Source organism: Terrapene carolina, unplaced genomic scaffold (assembly GCF_002925995.2).
Source record: "Terrapene carolina triunguis isolate 2854851 unplaced genomic scaffold, T_m_triunguis-2.0 Scaffold84, whole genome shotgun sequence".
Classification (NCBI taxonomy): Eukaryota; Metazoa; Chordata; order Testudines; family Emydidae; genus Terrapene; species Terrapene triunguis.
The window spans coordinates 5,040,352-5,053,270 of record NW_020664435.1 but is presented as its reverse complement, the minus strand read 5'-3'; the positions used below and the strand labels follow the sequence as shown (position 1 = coordinate 5,053,270).

General features: G+C 42.6%; 1 protein-coding gene across 1 annotated transcript in view; it reads left to right on the top strand.

Annotated features, from left to right (window-relative positions):
• Positions 1 to 1,406: 1,406 nt before the first annotated feature.
• Positions 1,407 to 12,919, top strand: part of CMC1 (C-X9-C motif containing 1) — a 66,447-nt gene continuing 54,934 nt past the window's right edge. The window contains exon 1 of the mRNA XM_024202706.2: positions 1,407 to 1,651. Within this exon, the coding sequence (XP_024058474.1) occupies positions 1,627 to 1,651 (25 nt within the window). The 5' untranslated portion in view covers positions 1,407 to 1,626. The remainder of the gene's footprint in view (positions 1,652 to 12,919) is intronic.

Genomic DNA, 12,919 nt, shown 5'->3' with positions numbered 1-12,919 from the left:
CAAAGCAGGCTTCTCCCTAAGGCCGAGGGGCACAGATCACCCCACCTTGTTTTAGGCTGGCACTTTCTAGACTGTTGAGACTCTGACCACATGCTTCTCTATAGAAGGTAAAGAAGCCTACAAGCAGGACCAGGGAAAATGATAGCTTGCTATTCCAGCACACTCTAGGGTCCGGGTCCATGCTTGCCCTTAAATGTTATATTTTATAACAGCTTATTGTTCCACATTTCATTCTCTAAAAGTTGGCAATCCTAACTCATGCTTACAGTAACTAAAGAAAGAGCAGGTTTGACACTAGTGAGGTCCCTTTCAGTCCCACAATTCTAATATTCTGATTCTATGAAGACAGCCTAGCATCACTTTTGTTTTGTTTGCTACCCACTGTGTCAATATCATTCATCTCAAAAAACTATGGACTATCCCAAAGATACTTTTAAAAGGCACACGGGGCCAAACTCAGCCCACACAAGGTACATAGAGAGTTTGAACAACTGTCTATGCTTTTTAAATAACCTAATTTTTGAGCTCTCATAAGGGTTATTAATGAATTTTTCCAACAAGCAATTTAGTACTATTTTTATATGCCTTCCCATATGCATGGCAGAATTCCCTTCAAATATGCACATGGTCCACCTCAAATCTCTCCTTAAAACTCACGTATGTTATAATGCATACAAAAATGGTTCTGACCACTGCTTGAGACACATCTCGATCATCTCCATTTCCTTGTTATCATCTGTGCATCCACGGCGCAGCGTATCCTTAAACTGTAAACTCACTGATCCTTTCTCTTTTCATTGTGAGACCAGTGCTTAGTACAGTGGGACCTCAGCCCCTAATAGCAGGGAGGGTGCTCCCAGGCCTTTGTGCTCAGGTGCATGCACTTGAGGGTATCCCTTAACCACTGACTAGTCATAAGTGGTAATAATTAAACACACTTCAGTAACTCCCTCTACCTGGCATCTCCCCGTCGCCACCCTCACAGTAGCTGTGTTATTATGCCCGTGGTACAGATGCGGTACTGAGGCACAGAAAGGATAAGTGACTTGCCCGGGGTCAGACAGTGAATTGGTGGCTGTTGTGGGATCAGCTCCCTAACGCCCAGGCACGACTCAGAGACACGCCGCTCCAAGACACCACCGAGGCCACAAGTCCCTTGCACTTTACTGATTCGGACTGGGCGGGCGCGGGCTTCCTAAGGGGCTGAGTCCCCCTAAGCCGAGCACAGCAACCACCTGGCTGTGGGCGCCGCCCGCCTCCTCACAACACGCGCCCCCGCACCCCCCTTCTGCGCCTCGGTCGCCTGCCGGCGCGTGCGCTCATCTCGCTGGCTAGGTGCCGGCACACACGCCCCCTTCCCCGCCTCCCTTCACCCGTCAGGGCGCGTGCGTCTACCCGCGGCCTTTCTCTCGCGGGCTGCTCCGCTCTGTCCGCGCCCCCGCTGGAGGCCAGTTGTCTTCCGCCCGCCGACTCGGCCCACGGGCGCGCGCCCGCTTCTGGGTTCTTCTGCCCCCCCCCTCGGCGGCCTGCAGATTTCTTCTCGTAGTCTTCTGCGCCTGCGCAAAGAGCGTGGGCTCTCGGGAGTGGTTATGTTGTGGCGGCGGTTGCTGTAGTGAGAAGCCCCACATGGAGCCTCCCCCGGGCACAGCAGGTAGGGGCGGCTGCACCCCTCCCCCCTCCCCGTGCGGGGAGCAGCAGCAAGCGCCTGCCGCTGCCGCCTCCTCCTCCGTCGCCGCCTGCCCGTGCCGCTCCGCTCTCACCGCCCCAAGGTGTGCTGTGCTGTGCTGTGGGCACCGGGAAAGCCCCGCGCCTGCCCTGCGCGCCTCGGGGGTCGGTGGTGGGAGGGAAACGTCGCGGTAGGCTGGCCTGTGGTGCTGCCAGCTGACGTTAAAGGTCACGCTGAAGGGCGCCCTGGGGAGTGAAAGTAACCCTGTGTTTGCCCCGCCTTGGGGCCACGTGGCCCAAGCTGGGCGCTGGTGTGAGCTTGCGCCCTCTCCCTGCCTGGGATTTTGATGCTATCGTTGACCCTGGTTATGCTAGACCTGTGATTCGCAACCTGTTCTACAGCAGGGCCCCTCTCCCCAGCCTAGAAATGCGGGGAAGGCAGCTCTGGTATGACCTCCTGATACCGGCCTGTGACTCCCCTGCTGGACTTTCACTTGCCACTGCCAACAGTAACAACTGGGGTCAAGTCTTAGCTTAGACAGGGTGCTGGCAGCTGCCTGCCTCTTAACCACTGTGCGGTGTAAACCAGCTTTGGGCTGGGTTCGATGACTAGATGGCTGAAATGTCATCATCTGGTCTACATTAGCATTCCCATTGCTCCACCAGAGGCAGGGATACTGGGGAATGTGGGGGAATATCGAGTGTAAACACAGTTGATGACTAAGTGCTTGTCTACACAGGGAAATTATGTTGATACAAGTTAAGGTGTGAATTTAAACCTATATTGTTATATTTAAACCAATATAGTTATACCATAATAAGTCCCCATGTGGATGCTCTTATTCTGGCATAAGAGGGCCTTTTCCCAGTTCAGTTTATATTGCTTGGGAAGGGGTTCAAGCTAAACAAACAAAAAGCCATTTCTTATACTGGAATAATAACTTCCACATGGGTTTATTTTGGCATAACTATATTGGTTTAACTATATCAGTATAAAGCCATGCCTACAGTAGGAGTGCTTTACCTGCATTGTGTGTGTGTAGTATATACCGGCTTATACTGGCAAAGCACTCCTAGGCTTGGTCTACATTTACCCCCCAATTCGAACTAAGGTACGCAACTTCAGCTACGTGAATAACGTAGCTGAAGTCGATGTACCTTAGTTCGAACTTACCTCGGTCCGCACGTGGCAGGCAGGCTCCCCCGTCGACACCGCGGTACTCCTCTCGTCTAGCTGGAGTACCGCAGTCGACGGCGATCACTTCCTGGTTCGACTTATCGCGTCCAGACAAGACGCGATAAGTTGAACCCAGAACTTCGATTCCCAGCCGCCGAACTAGCGGCTGGGTGTAGACATACCCCTAGAGTAGACACAGCTAAATCAGCAAATCTACACTTTGTACTGGTATAGTAAGGCCACCCCCCACAAGTAAAATAAGTAATACTGATAAAAGTGTTGCATTGCTGGTATAGCTGTGTTTTCAGTAGGAATGTCTATCAGCACAGCTGTGTTGGTCAGGAATCACACTTCTTCACACCTTGACTGACTGATATAGCTATGTTGGGAGAAGTCTGTAATGTAGACCTAGCTTCATTGGCAAAATTTTCCTGTGTAGAAAAGCCCTAAGGCCTTGTCCATGCAACAGAGTTCATAGTTCTTGCTAGAAGTCTGATTTCCTATACCCTACTTTTGGTAAACACATAGCTATAAATCAAGTTTAAACTCAGCAGAAAGCACAGTGTAAATGGGTTTTAAGAACATGTTATAAAAATTGCTGTACTCTTCTAGGTGGTGGTAGTGTTTGGTAGCATAATGCTCAGGAAAAAAAACCTTTGTCACACATTGATCATAGAAAATGTTTTAGAAACTTGGTAGGAAGGCCCATGTTTAGGCATTGTTGCTGGCTCAGTTTCAACTATGGTGTGTATGGTCGATGTATGTGAAAGAAGGGCAGCCCCAGGAGTTAGCAGTCAGCAGCACTCCACTGCTATTTATATACATAGACACAATTTTTAAAATGAAGAATCAATGAAAATGGTGATATGCAACTATATCTTCATTGTTAGATTAATAAAATTGTTTGTTCTTTGCATTCATCAGTAATAAAAACCTGCATTTGATCTGTCCTTATTCTACAGTTACATAGATTGGATGGCAATGAACACATTTTAGAATTCCTCAGGATGCAGTTGGGGAATTGCTATGCTGTATGAGGCCAGGCCCTGGATTCAGCTGTTATGCAATGTCACCGCATATTGCTACCTTTCAGTATATTGCTATTTTGTTTTCCAGTAACTCTGCTTCAATTTTTTTTAAATAAAACTCAGGCTATGTCTACGCTGCTCTGCAGTTTGGACTATAGGGGTGTGAATAGCAATGTGGATTAAAGTGCTGCGGTGGAACTCCCCTATGTGGACACTATGGGCTTGGCTACACTTGTGAGTTACAGTGCAATAAAGGAGCCCCGGGCGCACTAGCTCACTACCCATCCACACTGTCAAGGCACATAGAGCGCTCTGACTGTGCGGCTACAGCGCTGTTGGTACTCCACCTCGGCGAGTGGAATAATGTTTGCTGCGCCCCCGCTGGAGCACCAGTGTGGACGAGGTGTTGCATTACTGCGCTCTGATCAGCCTTCGGAAATGTCCCATAATCCCCTTTAGTCAAGTGGCCACTCTTCTCATTGTTTTGAACTTGCTGTAGGAATGCAGATATGCCGTTTGAAAGCTCCGTTTCTGACAGCTGGCTGCTTATCTGCTCTGAGACAGATAAGTGTGCTCCGAGACAGATTAGCGTGGAATGCTGTGTGAGAGAGAGAGGTGGGGCGGGGGGTCCTGCTGCTGTCTGAACTTACAAGATAGCATGCTGACATGCTCTCAGCCCCCCCAAAACCCATTCTCTCTCCCCCCACATACACACAACACACTCCCTGTCACACTCCACACCCCCTCCCCCATTTGAAAAGCATGTTCCAGTCACTTGCATGCTGGGATAGCTGCCCATAGCAATATGTGAAGAGTAGGATGGTCACAACCAATTGTGTTTTGAGCATTTAAATATTATTATATTATATTATATTATTATTATATTATATGTGTACGTATATATTTACTGTGGGCAGCCTTGATTTTTAATTTTTTGTGTGTGTGGCTTGTAATTGTAATTCAAGGTGGTTGTGCTTTAGAGAAAATGGAAGGCTGTGTAGGTGCAAGCAAAGTTAAGTGTGAGCTAGTTAGGCACATAGCTAAGAATTTCCTCTCTTAGGCCTTTCTCTTGTTTCTAGGCAAAAATAAGAGGATCAAGTTCCTCTGTACTCGCTTCATTGCTCTTAATTTTTAAAACGCATGCACACCACTCCTTATCTCTGCTGTGAAAGAATATGCTGTAGGAGGGCTCTCTCATTAAGCAGCATCTTACTGGATCTTGAAAGAAATATATTAGTGACAAAACTATTTTAAAAAAGAAAGTATCCTTGAGGTTTTGGACTTAAATGAAAGGGTCTAGCACTCAAATAGTTCTTCAGACAGGATTTCTTTGTACAAAAAAGTATTTGGAATATGGATTAAAAAGTCATCAATAACATCCACCAATAAAATAAATGGCATAAATCATAAATAATTATGTATGTTAGGAATGAGGTGCATACAACATTACACTCAGTCACTGATTGGATTTATTGTGTGGTGAGATCTAATCCAACAGTACCCCATCTTATTTATATTTTTGATTTAGTGCTGATGCTGTTAAATAGTTTGGTTTCCGTTTCCTGCAAGTTAGTTTTTCTGTTTACCCAGATGCTGTTTATCTTTGGTTTTCACTGGGATGTTAATTTTATGCTACATTCTCATTTTGTTCCTGTTTTTCATAAACATATAGCATTTCTCTTGAAGAGTTTGTCACTGATTTAAAAGGCTGTATTCCAGGTTGTCCGTTAGTTTCCAGGCCTGTTAGGAGCAGAATGGCTTTATGTTTTATGTACACCAATTAATTCATATGACTTGCATACCTCCTTTTTTTCCAATTATGCTGTCATACTTGGGACGTAGAGCATCTTGTTCATATTTTCAGCTGCACTATCAAACCATTGTCTTGTCTTTGGGGAGTTCTAAATGCCATGTTCTGCCAAGAATTTCTCATCTGGGGCTGGTGATGAGCTAATAAATGTAACAATAACTGTGGCAAGTGTATCGAGGGTATATGGGTAATAGGGATGTTACTCTTGGGACTGCTGTTCTGGCAAGAGAAGCTAAAGTGTTCAGGTTTGATTTCAGGAATGTTAAATAGTGTTGCACCTGGGACCTGATCTGCACTGATGCTATCATTTTATTCTTGCTGTTGTATTTGTGTATATCTTTTGATTGTAATATCACCTATGTAGAGAGTGTGTCTGTGTCATACATATAACACAAAATATGTTTAAAAGAATTTTAAGTTACAAAGACAAAAGTTAGCAAATGTCAGAATTAAGTTGCCCATGCTACCTTAATTCTGTCCCCTTGTGAATATGCATTATGATAGTATATGATCATGTAATTAAAGACTGTTTTTTTTCCACAGGGTACCTGCCTCATTTGATGGATCTGTTAGCATTTGAGATTTACTTCTGGTCCCAGTGTACTCCATGGTCCTGCTGTCCAGCCTGTCTCTCTGCTCCCTATCTCCGCTCCTCGTGGAGGCAAGAAGAGCAGAGGGGCGAAGGAGGCAGTGTGAGAATGGAATTACATGGTGGAGACCTGTTCCAATGCCATACTCCCTATAGGTTCCCTGCCATATATGCGGCTGGTAGGCTGAATGGGCAGTCTTTTTCCAGGCTGCTCATGCAAACTTCAGCCAGCCACTTGATCCATCTCATCACCTCTACTTAGCCTTCAGAAGGGAGTCCTGACCTGACAGATCAGAGCAACTCCATCAGCCTAGGACAGTGGTTCCCAGACTTTAACAACCTGTGAACCCCTTTCACTAAAATGTCAAGTCTCGCGAACCCCCTCCTAAAAATGAATATTTCCAGGGATTGTCTCCTTTACCTGAGTATAAATTATAAAAGCAGTGATCTTGGAAATATAAAATTTGTTTTTAATGACATGTTTATTACACACAATTATTAATTATTATTTATCATTACAGTATTTTTATTACATTATGAAAACGGCAACACTCTTCCAAGATCTCACTTTTGTACATAAGAACATAAGAAAGGCCGTACCGGGTCAGACCAAAGGTCCATCTAGCCCAGTATCCTGTCTACCGACAGTGGCCAATGCCAGGGGCCCCAGAGGGAGTGGACCAACAGGCAATGATCAAGTGATCTCTCTCCTGCCATCCATCTCCACCCTCTGACAGACAGAGTCTAGGGACACCATTCCTTACCCGTCCTGGCTAATACCGGTAGCCATTAATGGACTTAACCACCATGAATTTATCCAGTTCTCTTTTAAACTCTGTTATAGTCCTAGCCTTCACAACCTCCTCAGATAAGGAGTTCCACAAGATGACTGTGCGCTGCATGAAGAAAACTTCCTTTTATTTGTTTTAAACCTGCTGCCTATTAATTTCATTTGATGACCCCTAGTTCTTGTATTATGAGAATAAGTAAATAACTTTTCCTTATCCACTTTCTCCACATCACTCATGATTTTATATACCTCTATCATATCCCCCTTTAGTCTCCTCTTTTCCAAGCTGAAGAGTCCTAGCCTCTTTAATCTCTCCTCATATGGGACCCGTTCCAAACCCTTAATCATTTTAGTTGCCCTTTTCTGAACCTTTTCTAGTGCCAGTATATCTTTTTTGAGATGAGGAGAGCACATCTGTACGCAGTATTCGAGATGAGGGCGTACCATCGATTTATATAAGGGCAATAATATATTCTCAGTCTTATTCTCTATCCCCTTTTTAATGATTCCTAACATCCTTGTATCACTTTGAATAAGCCTGTTATAAGACAAGGCTCCTATGTTTCATCAAGGAGTATCAGATGTGAAACAGCATGAAGGTATTTAAGAAGCCAACTCAAAGAGTTCCTCCTACACAAGCATTCAGGTCTTGAGCAGTCCAGGCAAACAACGCACGTTACAACAAAGCTTAAACTTGTTCTTCATAATTATTTTAAAAACAATACTAGCTGCCTATTTTAAAAACAGCAAAAACTATCCATCTCCCTTTCCAATTCTTATAAGGAGTCTTGAAGTTTAAATCTCGTCAGTGTGATAGATATGCTTGCTTTGATCTGCTTAGCTCTTGGAAGTCCAGGGGCTCCAGGCTGCTGGCCCCGTGCTGCCCGGGGTCCCTAGGGACAGCTCTGTCCGCCATTAGGGAATTTTTTCCCGAGAACCCCCTGTAACATTTTGCGAACCTCCAGGGGTTCACGAACCCCAGTTTGGGAACAACTGGCCTAGGACAGCTGTTGATGAACCTGATCAGATAGGACTACTCACAGTAGTAACCATTATGCTGTGTAGTCAGTGTTTGCAGGATGAGGCCCTTAATTATTTCCTCACTATTAATAAGAAGCAAATAGAGAATGGCTTCAGCTCTGGCAGTTCTCTACTCTCTGGATCATAAAGTTGTCTTCTTAGAATCTTTTTTGAAGTATGTTTGGCTGTATTAGTTATTAAGCAGATACCTGGGTATTTAAAATCCCCATAATTAACAAAAATATGGCACTTTGCCTTGTCTGCCTTTCCTTTTCTTTCCAAGTGTTATAGTATTGCTGAAACTGATTTCTGACTTACTGCAGTATAGCCATTGTGGATTACTGTACTAGCAAACATGCTTGTCAGTATTCTTATAATCCAGTACTGCCATATTGCAAGAACACATGAGCCCCAAAGCAAAATGTAAGATAACAAATTCAGCCAGTGAAAAAGGTGAAAATTGACTTCGAGGTGATGATAGAATGGTGAGAAGTTAGAGCTTCAGAAATTTTCCCTGGTGTTGTCATCCTTGTACTCTATCTTAATTTGAATTGATGTGAATATAGGATAGAGAAATCTCAAAATCTGTAACTTTTTAAGTACAAAGATATATACTACCATCGGTTTTAAGAAAATCCTAAATATACTGCTGTATAGAGCAACTGCACTAACCAGACTGTTTAAAATTGTTGTTTAATTAGGATTTCAGGGTTTTCATGTCAGATTTACTGTTAAGAACATAAGGATGGCCATACTGGGTGAGACCAAGGGTCCATCCAGCCCAGCATCCTGTCTGCCGACAGTGGCCAATGCCAGGTGCCCCGGAGGGAGTGAACCTAACAGGTAATGATCAAGTGATCTATCTCCTGCCATCCATCTCCACCCTCTGACAAGCAGAGGCTAGGGACACCATTCCTTAACCATCCTGGCTAATAGCCATTAATGGACTTAACCTCCATGAATTTATCTAGTTCTCTTTTAAACCCTGTTATAGTCCTAGTCTTCACCACCTCCTCAGGCAAGGAGTTCCAAAGGTTGACTGTGTGCTGTGTGAAGAAGAACTTCCTTTTATTTGTTTTAAACCTGCTGCCCATTAATTTCATTCGATGGCCCCTAGTTCTTGTATTATGGGAACAAGTAAATAACTTTTCCTTATTCACTTTCTCCACACCACTCATGATTTTATATACCTCTATCATATCCCCCCTTAGTCTCCCCTTTTCCAAGCTAAAAAGTCCTAGCCTCTTTAATCTCTCCTCATATGGGACCCATTCCAAACCCCTAATCATTTTAGTTGCCCTTCTCTAAACCTTTTTTAATGCTAGCATATCTTTTTTGAGATGAGGAGACCTCGTCTGTACGCAGTGTTCAAGATGTGGGCGTACCATCGATTTATATAAGGGCAATAAGATATTCTCTGTCTTATTCTCTATCCCTTTTTTAATGATTCCTAACATCCTGTTTGCTTTTTTGACTGCTGCTGCACGCTGCGTAGACGTCTTCAGAGAACTATCCACGATGACTCCAAGATCTCTTTCCTGATTAGTTATAGCTAAATTAGCCCCCATCATATTGTATGTATAGTTGGTGTTATTTTTGTTCGTTTTGTTTTTATATTTTTAGGTAATGAAATCATCAAAATTTCATTAGTAAAGAGCAAGCTACTTAGGAGCCCAATCCTGCAAACATTTGTATACAAGTGGGCCCTCTGAACTCCATAGGATTACTCACATGCCTAAAGTTGCTCACTTAGTAAGTGTCTGCAGATTCAGATCTTAAAATCCCAGTTCTGCAATGAGCTCTTCACAGGTAGACCTTTGTACTCAATGGAGCCCCACCACCTTCAGTGGGACTGCGGGTAGAGTTCACTGCAGAATTGGGGTTAAAGGCCCCAGCCTCGCAACCAATAGCGCTTGGGAGGACCTTTGCACTCACATGGAGCCCTTCTGACTTCAGTGTGGCTCTCTGTGGGTACACTAATCCTCCCACAGGCTGTAGGATTGGGGCCTTGGTGTGTCAACTGTGTATTCAACTAATGTTCAAACATAAATGATTTTTAATCATTATCTATTGTAGGGGTGAAAAAAATCCTAACTTTAGAAATGTCATCTTCATATTCCGTATCTTTAAGAAATCTGTGTAATCTAGTCAACATTATTCATTTAAAAAATCTCTTGTACCCCATTTTTCGCAATATTAATTACTATCAGGAGCAGAGATTTTTTAATACAACAATTTACATGTTTTTAAATCATGACTGGTGTGTGTGTGTGTATATATATACGTGTGTATATATACATACATACATACATACATATACAAATTACATGAAAATTATAATTTCATAACACCATCGTGCAGTTCCCCCCCAATGTTGTAAAACAATTAAACATGGTAAATTCTCCAACATAAGATCTGACACACAAATTGGTAATTTTAAGACTATAGGCATAAAATAGTAAGCAGGAGATAAAAATTTTGGAGGAACGCATTATTTCCCTGGAGGGATAGCAAGAGATACTCATTCTTGTACATTCAAAAACACTGTAATGAGAATATTAAAAGATATCTGAGTTCTTTGGTAGCTTTAAAATCCCCTTCCCCAAATTTAAATAATGCAGATTATGTGTTTTAATAAAAATAGAACAGGAAGGAAGTACCCACTAGTACGTCTGTATTTAACGTACTATCACTTTTATCAATAAACCATGTATTAAAAGATTTTTAACTAGAACATAGTAGCAGTGGTTAAAAAAACAACAAACAAAGCTCTGGGCTGAAACTTAATATTGAGTCTTATTATTCAGGAATTATTTTAACTGAGTCAATTTTCAAATTATGTAAAAGCAAAAATTTATCTAAAAAGCTTGTGTAAATCAGCTAAAAATGGAACAATTTTAACTTAAAGTAATTACTATATTTCATAATTTAATCATTTTAAATGATGTATATACTACACCTCTACCCCGATATAACGCTGTCCTCGGGAGCTAAAAAATCTTACTGCATTATAGGTGAAACTGCGTTATATCGAACTTGCTTTGATCCGCCGGAGTGTGCAGCCCACCCCCCTGAGTACTACTTTACCGCGTTATATCTGAATTCGTGTTATATCGGGTCGCGTTATATTGGGGTAGAGGTGTATGTATTCTTATATATAAAATATGACACACACACACACACACACACACACACACACGTGTCAATTAAGGGAAATGGCGTGGGAGGAAGATGAAGGCAAGCCCTTCCTCCCAGCTTTATAATCTAGAGTTTAAAATGTGATGCGTGTTTGTGGGGAATTTTTCCATTTTTGTTTGTAACATACAAGTAAGCAGGAAAATGAATCTTATTTCTTTTAATGCAGATGTTTTTAAAGTCTGTCACTTTGTAATTAACCTGTTTAGCATGCTTTGATCCTTGGATGGCTGCAAGAATTGGATGAAGTGCAGCTTGTCCTCTGGAAAACTAGCTACTGGCAGATGTACATCTTGGATGCCAGCTGATAGGAAGCAGGGAATAGAAAGGTGTGGAAACAGTGTCACTTACCTTTGTGCTACAGTATTGCCAAGCCCAGGCATTCAGCAATCCTGATCCAGGTCCCAAAAAAATAATGAAATTGACATAAAAACAGATTTTTTAATACAAATAACGGTGGGTTTATTTATTGCCCTTATTGCTTTTTGAACATTTTAGAGTTTGTTATCAAACTTTTCTCTGCAACCCAAATATTAGAAACTTACTTATTTTTAAAAAATGAAAGCTGAAATTCACACATCATCAAATGAGTCCAGGAACTGGGGCTTCAAGAAAAGCCCCAAATATTAAGACTCACGATAAAATCATGAGAGTTGACAACACTAGCATTCTCTTTCCTCGTTCCTCTTACCAAGATACAAAGTCATCTAAAATATTCAAAACACCTCTTTGGTCCTCTTGTTTCCTCTTAGAGATTAATTGACTTAGTTTTCTCCATTCTGTTTATCTTTGTCAGCCATTTTTGGCTGATGCTGTGAACTCTAAGTTTCATTGTGAGTGAGAGAGAAATCAGTATTGTTAGAATTTCCCCCCTCTTTCTTCCTTCCTCCCCCCCACCACTTTTACTTTTTGATACTCCAGTAATGAGGACCATATAAATCCGACTTGCATAGACGGATCAATATTTTCTTCTCATTTGTCCTTTATAGGAGCAAAGGAAAGAAAGATGTGAGGTTACTTAAACAGAAGCCCATGAAGCCAGTTTTAACTAAACAGGAAGAAGACAACAATTAACAGGATGTATTTCCAATGACACACCTTTTCTTTCACCCCCAAAACCCTGCCAGCTGGAGGTTGATAAGAAAGGCAGTGGTAGGTTGGGAGGCCATCAGCAAGGTCCAGGGACCACACCCTGGTGAGTTGCTCCAATGCAACCACAGCAGCCATGAAATGGGGGAGGGTATTGACGTTTATTAGGATGCTGTTCTTATAGGGTCTTCATTGTCATAACAGCCTTTGGCTAATAGTAGTTGTCTACTAAATGTGACAGTCCCCTTTACTTCAGCTGCTAGAAGCAAAAAGAAGCTTTTTTTGTCTCTTCTTCCCCCCTCAAGAGCCTCCTAATTATTGCAAAGATCCCCTCTACAGTATTCTTTCCTTTGTAGCTTCCTGGCTTCTGTGAGGAGGGAGGGTGGGAGATGTTACCAGTACTCCATGTTTTGTGAATTCCATGTGGTTTCTATTCTTCTCTAGAATTTAGTTCTGATACTCTGGTTCTTGTTGATGTATCTATTTCCTGTCTCTTCCCCCCCCCCCTTCATAAAAATAATGAAAACCGTTAAACCAAATGGCCATGGCTCTTTGC